The 20,528-nt window shown below is 35.8% G+C and overlaps 1 protein-coding gene across 1 annotated transcript; it reads right to left on the bottom strand.

Annotated features, from left to right (window-relative positions):
• Positions 1 to 1,753: 1,753 nt before the first annotated feature.
• On the bottom strand, positions 1,754 to 14,490 carry LOC116164388 (adhesion G protein-coupled receptor A3). Its single transcript, XM_031478560.1, has 6 exons — positions 14,095 to 14,490; positions 13,979 to 14,044; positions 13,710 to 13,925; positions 12,608 to 13,661; positions 4,488 to 4,821; positions 1,754 to 4,434 (listed from the first exon to the last, which is right to left on the bottom strand). The coding sequence occupies exons 1-6, from the start codon at positions 14,301 to 14,303 to the stop codon at positions 1,940 to 1,942; spliced, it is 4,374 nt and encodes a 1,457-aa protein (XP_031334420.1). The 5' UTR covers positions 14,304 to 14,490; the 3' UTR covers positions 1,754 to 1,939.
• Positions 14,491 to 20,528: the final 6,038 nt, after the last annotated feature.

The following is a 20,528-nucleotide window of genomic DNA, read 5'->3' as shown; positions in this document are numbered from 1 at the left end:
AAAAACTGAAAAACCTTCACGTTAGTATACTACGCTCGAGGATGACGCCCAGATGTCGCCAACCCCACATCATGTAGCCATGTCCCTAAGGTTGACAAATTTCACGGCCCTGTAGATACACGTACACCCGTTGCCTTTCTACAAGAGTTCTTCTACGCGCCCACATTTGCTGCCAGCCAGCCAGCCAGCCAGCCAGCCAAAGTGAGATTAAAAGCTACTTTTTACAAAAAAAATTTTTTGCAAAAATGCGCTAAAAATTGACAAATAAATAAATCTGAATAGCTGTCATTTTTCATAACCTTCATAGTACTGTCATGTTTTATAAAAATATATACAGATATCTCCAAACAGGTGAAACAATCCCTAACATTAAAGTTACTAGAATCTGGTAACTTCCGCCATTTTTGGGCAAAAATCATGCGTTCTCTCTCTAACACACGAGCCCAATGGATTGCGGTACTTTCTATATTTAGTGACTTTATCCCCTCCTAAAAAATGAGTGGTTGCCAACTCTCAAAAATGTCTGCATCGTCGTAAGTTGTATATACAGGGTAAAACCTCTCACTAGTATTCCTTGTACCATCATGTGACATCACTCAAAAAAGCTTACAAAACCTTAGATCATATGATCTACGTACAAAACTTAATGCAAAAGTCCAACAGTAAGAAATTTTCATAATAACTTTTAATTGGGTCCGGTTTGGTACATTTTTTAATGTCATTTTAGTCAGGACATAAGAATCCAAAACTTTGCTCATTTAACTTAATTGCTACCTTCAATAATAACAAATTTACGCATGCAATCCCACTCGACCTGAGACATCCTGCATCTATAGGTCCTTTCTCCTCATGGGCGACACAGCTTCAGTGCATGTGGAAAAGTTAATTGGGACGATTTTCGTATAAGACGCGTAGAACATGATAATGATGTGTTTTATTTCGGCGTCGCTTTGATAGCACATCGCTGCAAATTTGCCAAATGAGGCTGTTCACATTGGACATATTGTGTATCGTAGGCCAATAAATTGTTCCCTTCCATGCAGAAATAGAATATTTCGTGTCCTTTCATACCCCAATTTCAATGACAATTAAAAAATCCTATTCCACATTAATGTACTATTTTCCTGGTTATTATTTTGAAACACAATAATTAGTACTGAATTCAAAGCTCACAACATCACTGTAATACTATCTTTCTGTTTGTCCAAAAGACTAAAATGTATTTCAAGATTTGATAATAACTGATAATATTATTACATTGGCGAACTACATATTACAATACATAATTATTTATTTTATTTATTATCCCTCTATTGTTCTGGGCCCTCAACAGGCTCGCGACCAATTCCAGAGTGACCCGCATAATGCTTTTTAGAGGTGCCTCTGCAGAAGGTCTTAAATTGTTCTATACTACCCCGGTATTTACCTTACGAATTAGGAAAACCTAATGCGGAGTAGCCGGCAGAATGCTCGAAACTGGTCTAAGGTAATTCCCATCTCTGCCACAGATGAAAAATTCACCTCAACCCAGGATCGAACACTCAACCTCCGGATTATTGTCCAACGCTCTACCACTGAACCATAAAGCCGATAATAATATTGTAATATATTGGTGGGTCAACTGGGTCTTACGAAAGTACTGGAAACATTGATTTGCAGCGTATTTTTTGTAAATCAATCGGTAGAAATAAATTCAGCAAGGTGCACTTGGATGTTTGTATTTATCTAAGTTAATAATTTACAAAAGCACAAAGACATGATACACTATGACTATATCTCCACAATGCAATGCAAACAGTTAAACGAACTCGATCTTTCTTACAATTTAATTAAATAGATTTTTGTCAAAATATAAAAAGCTAAGAATATAATCTTTTATAAAACAATATGTACAACATTAAAGCCTTACGATAAAAAATAAATACTATATACTTAGGTATTACACAACAGTTTCTACATTATCACTTATATTATCAATACTAAACGACACATGAGATCGATTTTTTAAATCACTAAAGCTAAAGTTAATTTCAGGATCAGACAATCTCAATCTACAATTCTGAAACCGCGACGGGTGGCTGCCATCATTACATTTATGTCGCGACTCTGTGCCTCTCCTAATTTGTTGATATAATTCGTCTAATTCGCTGGTAGAAACGCTACTAGCTCTACTTTGTACTCTTTTAGGAAACAGAAAATCGTGAGTGGGATTCACATATATTTTTGGAACTGGCTCACTAAACTCGCTAAACGTGGACTCAATTACACTTAAACTTAAATCAGACGGCTCCTCACACGGAGAAATGATTTTGTTATTTTTAAACAATTGCTGCTTTCTGGATCGGTTTTTGCCAGACACTGTTTCTGAATTATGAATGGCAGGGGTCTTATCGAAACTTAAACTTTTATCCAAAAGTGAGGTAGAGTCGGAACTATAATCTAAACTACACTGTTGCGAAACGGAACGCATATTATTTTCTTCGACGTGATCTTTATTTTCGATCTTATTCGGTAAATTTTGTTTTTTTCTAATCCTCGGTCGATTCAACTCGCGTTTACGCAATCGTTCCGCATTCATCATCAACTTCTCTATAGGCACATTATTTAGGCTGATTTCGTCATGGCTATCGGATAAAACGTTAAGATTTTTCTGTTTCGTTTTACGAACATGCTCGACGTGTATATTCGTGTTGTTAACTTTGGAGTTTGTGCCGAATATGCTTTGATCTATGCTGGAATTGTCAGTTATAGGTTTTAGTGATACCGCGGACGTGCTTTCGCTTTGGCCGACGCATTTCTGCATATTTAAATTGTTTCGTTTCATCATGTGCTGGCGCTGCTTTTTAAAAAATCTCCTAGCAACTGTGCTTTGATAAGGGTTGTAAAATACTTGCGCGGAAGTCGCGGGATTTTCGATTAAGTTGGGTATAACCGCATTGGTTCTGTATTGCTGTCTATGCAATACCACTAGATTTACGTTGTTTACTCTTGCACCAAGCGGCTCTTCCGTATTAACAGTGTTTAAATTAATGGCCGCTTTGAGCACGTTGCTATTGTTCGAGTTGGATTTCGTGTGACTTGAACTTCGACTACTTGATCTGGATGTTGCGCGAACGTCGGCATTAGCGACCGTCGGCGTGCAGCCGGGTTGAATTTGAATGTGTGGAAGATTTTGAGCAGTGTCCGATATATTACGCGATCGAAAACATACCGTTCTCTTCTTAAAATAGTTTCTTAATAGTAACCATTGAGTACGTAGATCACTTCTAGCTACACAGTAAAAAAATAATGTAAATGCACCGAGTGCAGTCGCAAATATCGCATAAATAACGCTAAAAATATCTTCTTCGTATTGAAATGCAAACGGCTTTACTGTTGCCAAGGCACAACTGAACCACGAAAGTAAGTAAATGATTAAAAATATAAAGTAAGCCTTTAGTTGCGTTGAGGGTATATGTTCGGCATCTTCAATTTCACTGGATCTGGTTTTGGTGGAACTACTTCTAATGCTAGTATGATCGGGATTAGGAAAGCTCGGCTCTAACATATCTAAATCAACATTTTCTGTCACTTGAGTACCTTCACTCAAATGGCCATTTACATCTGAGCTATATATCGCGCAACGTATCAACAAAAATAAGGCACTCAAAATTAGAAGCAACACAATCACCGGTACAACCAAAGCACTGAGAGAGGGCGTTGAACTTAAAAAGCAGTGTGTTTGGGCCGCATAATCTTTCATATTTACGGCACCAGATATTCCACATACAATTAAGGCAATCCCCCATCCGATAAGATATAGGCCTAAGATTGGTTTCTGAATAGGCTGATCCGATGGCAATTCGTCATCTTGCAACTCTGTTATTTCATTCCTATTTAAACGTTTATACATCGAAGTTAAACCGACACACATCCAAAAAAGCGAACATAGAGTGAGATAGTGTAAGATAACTCCAATTATTTGACACAGTTGAACATCCTCGGTTTGGTAAATACCGAATACGTATACAAAAAGTAGCAAGACCACAGCTATCCACATATTAATTAGGGAGTGTTTTGCCTTTTTAGGCATTTGAATTGACATATAGCACACGCAGTACGACAGTATGACTAAAAACAGTGAGAGAAATAAAATAAGACTACCTACATATATTGCTGGATGTGACAATCGAAATTTGGCACCTACTTTTACTGGACTCGAGTGCGATATATTCTGCAAAAGTCCGTAATACCCTAACTGGTTACAATGGAAGACTATGCTATCTTGCACCTCGTGACTGAGCTCGCACCCGCTCGATGACCAATTTCCTCTACCAGTGGCGCCATGTACGTTCCACCAGACTGGAGTAACTGAAATAGCGTCAAAAATCATCTTAGGTGGCGTACGTAGCATTACATATATGGGATCGGTTAGATTCGTAACTAATAGGTTTCCTGAAATATATGGTTAGTTAATCGTGGATAAGTGCGCTTATTGCAAAACCAACCTAACTTAACTCCTACAATCCCAGACGTAAGATCACGATCCGTATAGATATCGTCCAAATGAAACAGCTTGCTGTTACTCAACATGACAATTAGCAATTTTTGCATACTATGATCCAACACGATATCCTGCTGTTGTAATTGATAGAATAAGGAGGCCGGTATTTGAATTGATGCTTCGACTACGCGATCTTCCATTCCGGAAAGCACAGGTTGATTGGATGTGATACAGTAAAATAATCTGTCAGTGTTGTTAAACAAGTTTGTATACCATGTGCATGTTAATCCAACAAATAGTTCTTGCTTTACAGAGAATTCTTCAACGGCAACATTAGACTAAAACAAATTTTTTTGTATTAATCAATTTCACGAGTTATAAATAAAAGTAAAATAAAGTGTGAGGTACTACGAGCCCTAACACATAAATGTTCGGACACTCAAAATTTTAAAAACATTATAACTTAAAATCGTTGTATGTTTTATTATTATTTTTTTCTTACTATAGTTATAAATTAAACATATTTAGTAACTGTCATTTTATATTTTGTTGCAAAATTAATTAATTACAAACATCAAATAACACAAAACACCATAAAATTAGAATTTAAAGTGACACAAAAATGTTCGGACACTACCCCTTAATAATGAATTACATCCCCTTTGGCTTTAATAACAGCCTGAATTCGTGTAGGCATGGTCGTCACAAGAGTTTTACATTGATCGGTGCCAAAGGTATCCCAAATCTCTTGTAATGTTTCACTCAAAGAAGCAATATTACACTGCGGGTGAATACGCAAACGTTGTTTCATTTTATGTCACACTGCCTCAATGACATTGAGATCTGGACTGCTGCCTCTAAAGTCTAAAACACTATTATTGTGGTCTTGTAACCATTTCTTAGTCGTTTTTTGCTGTGACATGATGCTCCGTCTTGTTGAAAAACAAAGTCTGCATCAGGTGAAAATATTGAAAGTAAAGGCAATCTACTTTGTTTAAAAATTGCTTGATATTTCTGAGCATAAACATTACCATTTATAAAGTGCAATTGTCCCAGCCCATTTGCAGACATACTGCCCCACATCATTACACCACTGGGGAATTTTACAGAACGCTTTAAGCAATCTTTGTGAAATGCTTTGTTTTCCGTTTGGATAACTCTTTCTCGATTATCGCCTACACTGATATCAAATCGAGATTCTTTATTGTTTTTCTGTTTAAAGGTGTTTTTCTTTCGCCTCTTTAAAAAAGTATTTTCTAAGGCTCACTAATTTTAATCTAAAGATCCACTTACTTTATAAACATGTAAACCTGATTTGTGAATCCACCTTCGACAGGTTTAGCGAGAAAGATGAGCATTTGTTACTTCGTTCCATTTTATCGTAAGATTCCGTACTGTGTCTCTTCGTCCAGATTTGCAAATGGTTACCAGCGCTCTTTGCATTCTAAGGGCAACTTTTGGCCGTTTTCCTGTGCTCTTTCCTGCAACTTCGATTGATGCTGTGTTCCCATACTTTGTTACAATATCTGCCACCGTGGACATGGACAAATTGAATTGCTGACCTATTGTCCTGAAGGATTTTCCCTTATGAAACCATTTTACTATTAATTGTCGAATTTCTTTCCGTGTCGCTTTGCCACGTGCCATTTTTTCTTTTAACAAAATGTCAAAGTGTACTGACAGGTTATAAAAGTTATTATTTTTTGTTTTTCTCCTGCTATCTAGATCAAACTATCAAATATGTGTGGTGTCCGAACATTAATGTGTTAGGGCTTGTAGTAGGTCTTGGTCCTTTGTTTTTTGTTCGAGGTGATTGATCCCCAAAATTTTTATTGAGCAAATTGAATCAATTGAAACCTTACATCCTAAAACGTCAAATTCTGTTTATTTGTACACAATAAATAGAGATGGCTATATTGTATAAGACCAGTAGGCGTTAACTAAGTCTTTATCTGACGCAAGCAAATAAAAAGAACTAAATTTTGTAATGGGCGATAAATTGGATGATTGACGTGTCTGTTTTTTAGCGTACAAACCCTAGTGAACGAAAACCAAAAAGCCTTGTAATACTGTAATACTATGCGATCAAAAATGAGATGCTATCAAGTTACCTTTGGAATTTTTTTTTACGTGGAAAATCGTACTTAAATTGAACTTCCAAAAGTGACTCGACTGCAACTCATTTTTGGTCGCCCGTTACAAGGTATTGTACAATAGCAAACTAACACATGTACTCACAAATCTTTTATACGAAATGATTAATTATATAATTCCTCCAGGGCACGTCCATAGTATCCACCACAACTAAAAATCTCGATAAGACTTTAAGTGTATTAATTTGAGCAAACTCGGCAGCCTTGATCAACTCCACAATTTCAAACAATTATATTAGAAACGTTTATTTAGACACCTAGTGCCTCTCTTAAGTCCAAACAGAAACAATTTAGCATAAAAACTCCTATCTAGATCGTAATTTGACCTCGACAACACAGCAACACTTACAGATAAAACAAATTTATTAGGCAAAATCAAACAAATAAGGCTGAAATAAAAATGGGCACTCAGGGCCAGAATACACATACCACGACACAAGCGATCGATTGAAACAATTAATTCAAGAAGTCTTAATTACTCTAAACTTTTAAAATGTTAATAATCCAAAATATCCGGTCATTTGCGCTTTCTATAACTATAACACAACACAGACACCAAACGGTGATACTTCGTAACTTCACTCCTTTGATTGCAGCTCGATTCAAAAGACACTCGCTTTGTTTGAATTACGGGTGTAATGTTGGCTCTTTGATAGTGGAAAATGTTTTTGGAAATAAATATTGTATGAGATAAAACAGAAGGTTAGTAGACTTATTCGCAACACATACTATAAACATTTTTTAGCAAGATAACATCGAAATAATGCAAGGAACATAGATACAGTATTACCTATTTTTCGCGTAACATGAACTTTTGTTTTAACTGCGGCAAACAGCAATATTCCCAAAATGTTCATCTATTCAAATGGTTTCAACTGTGTTTTAATTAATCTTATCAATTCGAAAATTTCCGCACTTTTGGGGGGTATCTTATCTTTAAAGAGCGGATTGCGTTTTTCACGACGGCGTATCGCATGCTACTTTTTGTGAAATTCAAGATGGCGCCACCAGAATTTTCATAACCCTCTTTTTGATGTATCTGTGGGAATTGAAAATTGGCATTCTTTAGAATCTTTGGACAAATGTTCATACCTGTCCTATCAAAGAAGTTAAATCCTTTATGAAGCAACTTTTTCAATAACTGGTGTTTATGGAGGGTGTTACATGACCGCATGTAAAAAAAAATTTGGTAATAGAGGGGATCAAGACAAACACTATTTCCAAATAAACCGAGGGTCCAGTCGTTTGGGAGCCACCCTCAAAGAAGTGGTGAAATTTGGATTTCTTTTTTAACTTTTTTTTTCTCAGCAACCATAAGAGTTACAAAGATGGGTGGCACGCCTTTGAATAGGTTTTCGGGTATGCCCTATCCGATTTTGAAAAAAAATTTAAAATTCCTAACATGAAAGAGCGCACCCCTTCTTGAGGGTGCGAAAAAAAATTCTGATTTCGACGAAATTTCGCATCTGGGGCTTTTTCAACATGAAAATGACGAATCTGGAATTAGTTTTTGAAAATTCGAAAAAAAAGTTCCACTGCAATTCTTGGCCGGTCAACGAAAATGGAGAGAGTTCCACGAAATTTGTTGTTGAGTTAAGGAACAAAATTGTCGAACAGTTTTTTAAATACTCATTTGAAGATTGGGCCTTCGGGTTACAGTGTCCCCAGCCTACTAGTGAGTGATCTAATTTCGCATGTGGTTAATTGAAAATGTTGCAAATAACAAACGGTTTTAGTCGATATCATGAATAAATCATCATAAAAAATTCGATATGTCGATCATGGTATTCAACTCTGCAAATTCGATTCCAAAAATTCCGTGGCTGCGGGTGGTGAGAAAATCCTTTTTTATTATACCTGAATCACAATCTCAAATACTCAAATGCGTGCGAAAAAAGGCCTTTAAAACGCACGTGCTTTAAAGTTGCTAGGTAATGATACTTCAAGTAAGGACTTTTGAAACTGTCATCTGGCGCTGAAATAAAAAATCTTCCTAGGTCGCTTTCTGTAAATGCAGAACATTTCTTTGGCTTGTACCTATCCTTTGGTTGAAGCTTTCACAAACGCGCGTAATTTAGGGTATGCTGCCAAATCTGTTCCACTTTTTAATCGCAGCATTGTTTGAAGTTTTGAATGAATGCACCAAAAGATAGAAGATTTAAATACCTTTGACATTTCCTTCATATATGCCAGCATTATCGATGCATTTAAATCTTTAGGGTACGTTACGCTAATAAGCCCCCCAGGTATGATCATGAAATGGATAGAGGACACCTTAATAACACGTTTAGATTAAAAAAATTTGCGGAAGAGGGCCTAAATTTTCCACAATCTTAATTAAAAGTTCACCTCATTTTCTGGAAATCTGGTGTTATTTTACGTATATTTTGTAATTCTTAAGTTGGCGAAACTGAAAAATTTTATGTGATTGCTCTTTTTCCACTAATAAACAAAGGTGACAGTAAATTTTTGTAGGAGGTTATGTTAACTTCTTCGTCTACAATGAAATATGCTGGATTTAAAGTGTATATTAACAGAATGTAATAAAAGTAGTACAACAGGTATAATATACAATTCAATTTTAGGTTTTGTTCGACTTAAACACCAAATAAGCGACACTTCCATGTGACTGACATTTTAATAACACCACTTTTTGAAGCTTATACAGTCTAAACTTGAATGCATTAGGGAAGAAGGATGTCGTAGAGAAGGTTGCATGTGGCAAAAATTTCTTGGTATCGATCACCGAGAGGGGAAACCCAGGCACTTCCTGCATGTTTCATATGAATCGACGCTTAGCATCCACTGCCTAATACGGTCCAGAGGGGAAGGAACATCTCTCGCATTTTCCATGGATCGCAGCTACGTTAGCGATCGCCGCTTAACTTGGAACGCCTTTTTCGTATCGATCGCCGCTTAGCCTCCACCGCCTAATACGGTCCAGAGGGGAAGGAACATCTCTCGCATTTTCCATGGATCGCAGCTACGTTAGCGATCGCCGCTTAACTTGGAACGCATTTTTCGTATCGATCGCCGCTTTGCATCCACCGCCTAATACGCTCGAGAGGGGAAGGAACATCTCTCGCATTTTCCATGGATCGCAGCTACGTTAGCGATCGCCGCTTAACTTGGAACGCCTTTTTCGTATCGATCGCCGCTTAGCCTCCACCGCCTAATACGGTCCAGAGGGGAAGGAACATCTCTCGCATTTTCCATGGATCGCAGCTACGTTAGCGATCGCCGCTTAACTTGGAACGCATTTTTCGTATCGATCGCCGCTTACCATCCACCGCCTAATACGCTCGAGAGGGGAAGGAACATCTCTCGCATTTTCCATGGATCGCAGCTACGTTAGCGATCGCCGCTTAACTTGGAATGCCTTTTTCGTATCAATCGCCTCTTAGCATCCACCGCCTAATACGGTCGAGAGGGGAAGGGACATCAGTCGCATTTTCCATGGATCCATGGATCGCAGCTACGTTAGCAATCACCGCTTAACTTGGAACCCTTATGAATCGCTGCTTAGCAATGTAGGATGTAGAGAACTACTTACTGCTATTATGGTATAATTAAAAACATGTATAAAGTTGAATATCATTGTTTAAAGTTAATTAAATCGTGGAAAAATAGCATAACCTCTTAAGAAACTAACTAAAGTTGGCACTCAGGAATGTTGAGAACATCAGTACCAACTGAAAAACAATCATGAAATTGGAGTAATATAACCTCACTTACGACGAAATGAAGTGAACTTTGAATGAAGATTGTGGAAAATGTAAGGCTTCTTCCGCAAATTTTTTAACTGATAACATGTAATTAAGGTGTCCTCTATCCATTTCTATCAATTTCATGATCATACCTGGGGGGCTTATTAGCGCAACGTAACCAATCTTTATTCGTAAGTAACTTCCTACTCATCCATGGAAACAACTTTTCATTCTTTATAATAGGATTTACTGGATTTGGATTTTACACCTACCGCAACGTTTGTTTAGATTTTACAACAAGCGATTTAATGGACGGTGTATTACCTTTTTCAACGGAAATCGTTATTCACAAAGACGATGATTTTTATAAGCAAACGTCAAGTAACATTTCCATGGCAATCGTGAAATTACGAACACCCAGCCCACTTAATTAGACATGTATTCGAGTATAACGTCAATATGACTTTATTGTATTTCCTATTTTTAAATTATACTGCAGGTATGATAAAAAATACTATAAGATACACGTGTATAATTGGTCTTTAAAGCACTTGCAACGTTAAAGGCACTCCGCTTCGCGTCGTGCCATTAAACTCGTTGCGCGTGCTTTAAAGACTTGATTATACACTTGTTTCTTAATATACTATTTAGTAGAGTTCCATTACAATTAATAAGCATTATTGCAAGTATCATAATATCGACTTAAATTTTTTGTTATTCAAAATATCGTGTCCGCGTGTGGGCAATTGCCGAAGTGTCCTAGACCTGAGAAATTTTGTAGTAGTTATTTACCGAAATACACACTATACATATTTCATACATAATAGGCACCCTGTATACAAACGATTTTTCTGTTTAATTATCAACAAAAATTTAAAATCTTCAAAAGTTCATTGTGGATATTTAGACCAATTTTTAAAATAAGGATTCAATAACAACCTACATGGCTCCTACATTTGGACAGTTCATAGATTTCCTCTCCTCTCGTATGGAGAGTAACCACCAAATATCGGCATCTTCTTCATCTCATAAAAGTAAAATTGCTACCAGATCTGACGACGGACCCCAAACTCTGGACGCCTGCAGGCGTACAGTTGCGTTAAGAAGATTTAAACGCGTCAAAAATGTTCTCAATATTGCAATTAGTAACCGTGTTGTAACGAAGCACTCATTTTCGTTCATGCTTTAATGAAGCTTCCGGATCTATTTACCTACTTCTCTTCTAGGTAGGCTTAAGTGGTTTAATTTGTAAAACCAAAAGCTCCCGTTATTTGGAAGACGAGAAAATTAATACTTTGTAATTTCCGTTCCGTTTATCAATTATTACAAGATCTTAGTTTCGCAAAGCTAATTGAAAACTAGGATAGAAACGGAAAAGGTCGCCGTAGTACGATAGGTAAGCAGACCTCTCGTTTGACCTGAGAATCCAACCACCAATGGGTGTTAACTGGACTACCGAATTTGGAAATTTCAGTCCGGCCATTTGAGTGAGTATAATTATCAGTAGCTAATATGTGTTGCAGAAACCTCGCCTGATTAGGTTGTGTTTGGTGTCTAATGAAGCGCACTTAAATAGCATGAGCTTTAAGACTGGTCTGAGATTTTTCTGATAACAAGGAATTAATATTAATTAAAGATGTTTCAATTTTTGAACGTTATCGCCCCAGTACGTCGTACCACATGGGAAAACCACAAATTTCCGAATCCTATAAAAGATGAGGCCGTCATTTAGAGGGGATCTTTTTGCATCTTTTGGCGTCATCATGTTGTCGTTGAATTTTCACATTCTACTGTAGCGTTTAATCGGATCGACCATGACCAGGAGTAAGGGCCCACAAACTCCTGGTGCCGCTGGCAATTTCGTAACTTTCCTCCAAGACTACCGCACTGGTCGGTCGTCTACTACAGTAGATTTGTAAAGTAAAATCTAATACGATTATGACCAATTTATTTCGCCAAAGTACGCTGCATACTTTGTGCACTGACTACTGAAGTGCGTCAGCGTAATCTTGGACAAAGGGGTTACCTAATTGGCTAAAAAACTGTAAGATATAAAAAATATACCTTCCTACAGATGATCTACTTTACTCTATAAACAAATACCAATATTGATCAGTCTTTAACAATAGGCCCATAGAAAATGATATGTCATGTAGATTTTCTCATGAATGTGTTACTCCATAGGCACATTAAAACAGTGCATTGTACCCTTAGAAGTGAAAACAAAGCTCCAAGAAATAAATTTCGATCTACTTTATACTTACTCTGTGTAAAATTGGTACTGTCACATAACTCGCGATCGTTTCTATAAGATCGATAATTTTTGATGAGGTGTTATAAACAATTTCGGATTCCTCCAAATACATCTTCGACAAATACAACAGATGATTCAAAATATCCATCATGAGACTTGGGAGTTCTTTTTCTTCAGGTAATAAATTTAGATACTTCTCCAAGGTTTGTATTATAAACTCCAAATCTGTGATGTCTTTAAAAGTCTTCAAGTTAAAAGTGTAATTCTTCAAATGTTTTATGCTCTCAAATGCATTCTCCTTTGTTAAATTTGCTTTCGAAAATTGCTCAAGTATTTTCGTCACTTCGGAAACATAGGCACATAATGATGTATTCAAATTTTTCCATTCACCGGATATTGAGCAGAAATATGAGGCCTTCTGTTGCACTATTTCTCTATTGGTTTGAATCAAATTACAAGGCAGATGAACTGTATTATTTACCACAGTCTGTGGCCATATGTATGAGCCTTTATTATTGTCCGTTTTCATTATAGAACAAAATTTTGTTTTTTCCGATATTACGATCAGTCCGACCCCCTGGGAATAATTATTTGAACTTAGCTTACAATTCCACATTCCCCCTTGATTATGAGTTATCGATGATATTTTTAAAGTACTGGACAGCAGCCCACTTTCAACAGAGTAATGATTTTCAATGTGGACGTTACTGAAATGTTTGGTAACGTCCAAATCTGACCACACCCAATACAGATTATTCTGTACATCTGCCGCATCAAAGCTTTCAAATATGGTAGGTGTTCTGCACGATATCTCCACGGAGTCCCCTTCAAAAAGGACTTGATTGTGATTTGGTACAAGATCAAGCAGTGGCAATTCTCTACTGCCCGCAGGAGACTTGCAGTGTATATCGATACCAATTTGTAGCTTGCGCAAAGGAATGCCTTTAAAAGTTGACGGCGAGCTGCAGCGCGGATTTGAGATCAATTTTACTGAAGCTTTTTGCGCCCATTCCAGCAGCCATAGCAGCTCACAATTACACGTCAATGGGTTATCAGATATGTCCCTAAAACACAAATCAGTTAATTATCCTAAACTCACGATAAATACGTACAGTTGCTTTAGTGCTTCTAAAAACTTGAATGTACCCTTTTCGATTGTGTTGATGTAGTTTTGGTTCAATTTAATCCGTTCTAATTGATTTAAAGTTGCAAATGCTAATAATTCAATATGATTTATGTTATTTCCAGATATGTCAAGTCTTCTTAAATTTGGCACTTCGATGAATTGATTATTATATAAAGCTGTAAGCCTGTTTTTACTAAGATCTCTGAAAACAGATAAACGGTAATTCACCCAACAGGAGATAGTTTTGATACTCACAATTTTTGTAAAGCTAGAAACTGTATCTTTGGGGTAAAGGTAGTTAAATGGTTACGTGATAAATTCCTGTGAAATACAAAATGTATGATCATACTATTAAAGTTGTAAATACTTACAGTTGAACGATTTCACTGGCTATATTCAATAAATCCAATTCTTCTAAATAACTAACAGGTACAGTATCACCGCAACGAACTTTGATCCAATCCGGTCCTTCCCTATGCGTGCTATGCTTACAAACGCAATTTTTCGGGCATTCTTCAGTACATTTCGATGAAGACAGCAAGCACAACAAAATAAAAGTTACAAGCATAGGTAAATCCATTATTTACAGTACACACATTGAGCATATAATTTTAGAAATTGATAACATTTGATTATAAAACAATTAGGTAAATATACTTTCTATGCATTTTACTGTACGATTTTGAGATTACTAACATCGATTTCATTCATAAATAATGAAATACATTTGAAAAAATCATATCTAATTTATAAATAAACTTTAAAAGCACTTTTGACATGTTTGTTTAAAATTGACATCAACTGATATACAAAGACCAATAATCATACAGGTTTTTCATTCATACTAAAATTAAAAATACGGCACACAATCCACGACAGTTTCCTATACAAAATTGTTAATACTGTGTTTATGTAAAAAATATACAAAAAACCATATTTCGTTGTGAATTGGATAAAAAGCTTTAAAAAAGCATATAAACATTAATAAGCACAAATTGTCAAAAAAAGCAAAATAAGCATAACAAACTTTTACTATACGATTTCAAATATCAAAACTAGATGATTACTTTAAACAATTCTGACATGCTTACAGTATTCACAAAAAGCATAAAACCTAGAAATCCGCTCTCTAGTTATTACTTATTTTTCATAGTCCCTGAATTAAACACAAGATGGTATAATAAATGACATTTGATAGTGCACAAGCCACAAATACGACAGATTTTAGCATTTATGAAGAATATGCAGTCGAAAATAACTCATATTTGTTAGCTATAGCACAAATACACATACAACAGATTGCTAACCTTATTGCATCTTATGGGTTACACATTTAGGTATACAGTGACGTTCTATAGAGACAGGTGGCCATAGGATCATATCCGCCATTTTTTTTTCAAATTTATCATTGAGCTTATGGGAGAATCACATATTTTGAGTGCTACATTATTTTGTATACAACCTACATAAATCAGGTACGTTTGAAACAGTTGCCACATGACACAACCTAATTTCAATTAGTATTGATTTGCGTCCACGATACACTTTTTTTCCTTTTATTTTGATTTTCATTATTGCATGGTAATTTTAAAGTAATTTTGGCGCCACACGTTCGCACGTGACCTAATGCACAGTAGGAAACGCGTTTGAGAAATTTAATAAGCATACCGTTTGTAAATGTATCGTGCACGCGGCCAATTTAAATTTAAATTTTACTATGGTGATAGGTACTATGATATTTTTACATTTGTTCCTAGGTTACCAACCAGGTGCATTTGGTAAAAACATGGCGCTACTCCATTTCTCACTTACATACTCGCATACTTGATTCTTGAAGTTATAAGCATATATCTTATATATATGGTTATAAGTACCTATATATTATAAATGTCAGTGAATGTCATTCATGGTGACTCGACGCATTCGATTGGCTTATTAAAGTAAAATAAAGTTATAAACATTGGTTGTGTCCGTTTGTAATGCACTCTTTCCGTAATATAAATAAAAAACATAAAGAGGTACCTAATACATATATTACAATTGGCGTCGAGGTAAACGTAAATTTAAAAAATTATCAAAGTCCTCGTGTGAGATCGAAGGGACTTCAGCGCATTTTTGTGTGGCAGATCAGTATTCTATTAGCCACTTTCGACTCAACCATCAATAACAGATCTTGTCGAAGGCTACTACATTCACTAACCGTTTCCCACTTTCCGCGTGCACCCGCAATTCGCTTTTAAAGTTAAAATCGTGTCGGGGGCTACCACATTCCCTTTGACGGTAGCCACTTACGACGTCCCGTTCACCCGCAATTCGCTTCTATTGGCGACACAAGAAAGAGAGACAGCGATTCGAGATTTACGAAACGTTAAACCGCGTGAGTTCGCAACGGAAGGTAAAAGGCGAAGTTGACTACTTCTCGAAGACGCGCGCGCGCGCCTCGCAAAAGGTCGTTAATTTCGCCCCTAGGACAAAAAACAAAATTCCGCCACGCAGGAGTTGTGCGCGTTTACAACATCTTTCCGACGACACCAATTTGAAAAGAATCGGACCAAAACTGTAGTAGAAGATAGGAAAAAACTGAAAAACCTTCACGTTAGTATACTACGCTCGAGGATGACGCCCAGATGTCGCCAACCCCACATCATGTAGCCATGTCCCTAAGGTTGACAAATTTCACGGCCTTGTAGATACACGTATACCCGTTGCCTTTCTACAAGAGTTCTTCTACGCGCCCACATTTGCAGCCAGCCAGCCAGCCAAAGTGAGATTAAAAGCTACTTTTTACAAATAAATTTGCAAAAATGCGCTAAAAAGCATTTTTTACCGCATTTTGTTAGAAGAACCTATCACCAAAATTTCGTGCAAATCGCTCCGTAAATAGGAAAGTTGGCTTTTGGGTATGCCCGGCGCGATTTTTCAAAAATCGTACTGGGCATACTCAAAACCCAACTTTCCTATTTACGGTCCACGAGAGCCCCGTCGGGGATCTCCGCTGAAAAAGTTATTTTTTAAAGCTTCCTTATTAAAAGGTTATTTTTATTTATTCATAGAATGATAATGAAAGCCTACGATACTTACCAGACCTCATAGGCGGACAAAACAAATTTCCCATTTCACTTTCATACGAGTAGGTAGGTATAACTAAAATACTTTATGTACTGCAAAATTCATGTAACGAAGATATAAGATATACTCCATACTTTTGATTGATAATATTTTTAATTTTATAAGTTTAATGTAAATTTAAATGTCACAAACACAATTTAAAAATCGATTACTATTAATTAATTGAAACATAATAATTCCTTTGCGCTATCATTTTAATTAATGTAACATTTTAATTCAACAATCACTTTAAATAATTCTTGCCGATTTTAACAGCATGAATTCATATGATTGTTGAATTAAAATGTTCTCTGAAAATATTTGTACAATTTTATTCCAAAATTTTACAATGTGCCATTTTAAATAACAGTCAATCGTATGCCTCCACTTTTTACGTTTGTTGTTATTGTCTTACGTATTAAATATGATTGTTTAAAAAATGTTACTTAATAAAAATGTGAAATGAATTATATTGTTATATTGAATGAGGGTATATGAAACTGTATTTCAACAAACAATTAATAACAAACAATTAAATTGAATTGCAAGAAATACTTCGATTAATAAAACGATTTTGTCCAACAAACATAAAAATTCATTCATTTTAAATGTGGAATTAAAATTATCAACAAACATTTTAATTCATCAGTCATATAAATTCGACGATTTGAAAATTGAAGCCGAATATTTTCAACAATCACTTTAATTCAACAAACAAATAAATATTTATTGTTAGACGTAGTAAAAGAATCTTTTAAAATGATTGTTGAATTAATATGATTGTTGAATTAAAATGTTACATGAATTAAAATGTTTGTTGATAATTTTAATTAGGCGCTAGTATACACGTACCCAAATACACTAAAGGATAGTTCCTGAAACTTCCGCACAATCACAGATACGAATTAAAATTATCAACAAACATTTTAATTCATGTAACATTTTAATTCAACAATCATTTTAAATAATGCTTTCCGATTTTAACAGCACGAATTAATATGATTGTTGAATTAAAATGATTGTTGGGAATATTTGTACAACACTTCAATAATTGAATTATTATGATTGTTGAATTAAAATGTTTGTTTATAATTTTAATCCCACATTTAATATGAATAAATTTTTATGTTTGTTGAATTAGTTCTAGTTAGTTATATTACTGTTCGTTTATGTATTCGTTTGTTGATTTGTATTGTTAAACTTTCGTTATACACATTGCTATATAATTCATACATCATTTCAATTAAGTGAAGTTTTTTAAACAAACATATTTAATGTTTCACATAAAAACAACAAACATAATAAATCGGGAAATAAAATTAACTGTTGTTTATAATGTTACATTGTAAACTTTCGTAATAAAAAGTAAAACGGCGTTCCATAGATTTACTAACATCGCTTTATCTTCAAAACTTTAAACCTAAAAATTAATTATTTTTAGTGTTATTAAAAATTAACGAACACCATAATTTGATTGTGTGTACTATTGACAAGCTCTCATTAAAATTTCGTGGCTCTATGTTGAAGGGATCCGGAGTAAAAAAATAAATAGTGTAGCCGCGCACGGATTTTCCATAAGCCGTAATGTATTTCATATGACTCCTAACGTCACGTGACTTTTTCAGCGCTCCGGCCTGTAAATAATATCGTATGCCTCGATATGACAAATATTATAGTGTAAAGCCACCTTTACAGTATGAGAAAAATTGGTTCATATGAAAACTGCTTTGTTTTTATTTGCAGCCGGCAGCCTTTGATTATTATACTAGACCATTGAATAATAAATCTGATCTGATTCAATTTGATACTACTATAATCAAAGCCGGCAGCCATCGGATCGGAACATAAATAAAGAAAAATAAAGAAACCGAAGTACAAAATGGTATTTCCCAGAAGAAGGGTTCTTCGTGGAATAGTACTTACACAAATGCTAAAGAAACGGGCAGGTATAAAACAAACACGTTGAGGTTAAAAGCAAAAGAAAAATTTACAGATTTTATGTACAAGAAACAAATAGAGTTGAGCGGAACACAACTTGCTAGCTATTTGGAGAAGCCAGGACCTGTAACAAAAGGTATAGGATTATACATATCACACTGTACCAATGTCTGGGTGTTAATCCCTTCTGTATGTGCTCATACTGATTGAAGTATACCTGTTGTAAATTAGATCTAGCCATTGAATAAAAACACTATAAGAAGCCTAACCCCGTGGAAATAAAGCGCGACAGAGATTGAACTGAGAATATAATGGGAACACTGTCAATAGTGTCGATTCTTGAACTGAGAAGAATGAGAATTTGCTTTCCTCCTATTTACCGCAAAGAGAGTTCGGTGGTCACAACCAATGCGGGTGCAAGGGGATTTGTCGCGCTTTCTTCCATAAGCGTTAGGCTTCTTATAGTGTTTTTATTCAATGATCTAGCACAGGGGTCCGCGGCTCTTTCGATATAAAGTTTGCTGCTCTACGCATTTATCAAAAAAAACTAGTTCATCTTTTACGAAATTCCTTTTTAATTAATCTTGATTATTATGTAGATAGTAAAAGCATTAGAAATGCTATGGTTACAGTGCATATTTCAAAGATTAACTTGGAAACGTCAAAATTTTACCACGGTTAAGTGTGTCAAAATTTTATCGCTTCTGATTGTGTATGTTTCAAATAACGGGCGATCAAAAATGAGTTGCTGTCGAGTCGCCTTTGGAAGTTCAAGTTAAATACGAATTCCCATGTAAAATTCCAAAGGTGACTCGACAGCACCTCATTTTTGATCGCACCAAAGATGCTTAGACAATTCCAAACTTCTTGTTGCTTATATACGAAACCGAGGGGTAAACCGCTGGAGTAATTTGGTGTACACAGTTTGAGTAATACGGAGTAATAGTTGAGTAATAGTGAGTAATACTTTGTGGTAATAGGTACAACATTATGTAAGAGTAATGGTGTACACGTTTTAAACCAGCGGTTTACCCCTCATACGAAACTGTCTCTCCAAACAAATCTACCTAATGCACTTATCTCTTATGCGATATCCAGTTTTGGTGCAAATTCTGTGGCAAATCTTGAAACTGCTGTGAATATCTATTCAGGAAATAATCATGCCGAATATTCAGCATGCTTGAAAATAGCCTTGTCGTGTTTCGTCAAATTGTTTTGCTAAGACGAAATACTTCTTGTCAATTTTCCACCAAACGTTTGCAATTTGACTCGATGTATTTCTAAGCAAACCATTTGACAAAAACGTCGAAATTTAATCTGCTATTTTTATGCACTTGGGATATTACTATTGAAAAACCACTTGCAGCAAATAATTACTTACTTTGTGACACTTAAGTATTTACTTTCTACTATTTTGTTTTTAGCGCATTTTTGCAAAAAATTTTTTTTGTAAAAAGTAGCTTTTAATCTCACTTTGGCTGGCTGGCTGGCTGGCTGGCTGGCTGGCTGGCAGCAAATGTGGGCGCGTAGAAGAACTCTTGTAGAAAGGCAACGGGTGTACGTGTATCTACAAGGCCGTGTAATTTGTCAACCTTAAGGACAGGGCTACATGATGTGGGGTTGGCGACATCTGGGCGTCATCCTCGAGCGTAGTATACTAACGTGAAGGTTTTCCAGTTTTTTCCTATTTTCTACTACAGTTTTGGTCCGATTCTTTTGAAATTGGTGTCGTCGGAAAGATGTTGTAAACGCGCACAAC

This window comes from Photinus pyralis, unplaced genomic scaffold, assembly GCF_008802855.1.
Source record: "Photinus pyralis isolate 1611_PpyrPB1 unplaced genomic scaffold, Ppyr1.3 Ppyr1.4_LG2, whole genome shotgun sequence".
Lineage (NCBI taxonomy): Eukaryota > Metazoa > Arthropoda > Insecta > Coleoptera > Lampyridae > Photinus > Photinus pyralis.
This window is presented reverse-complemented; position numbering and strand designations above follow the sequence as displayed.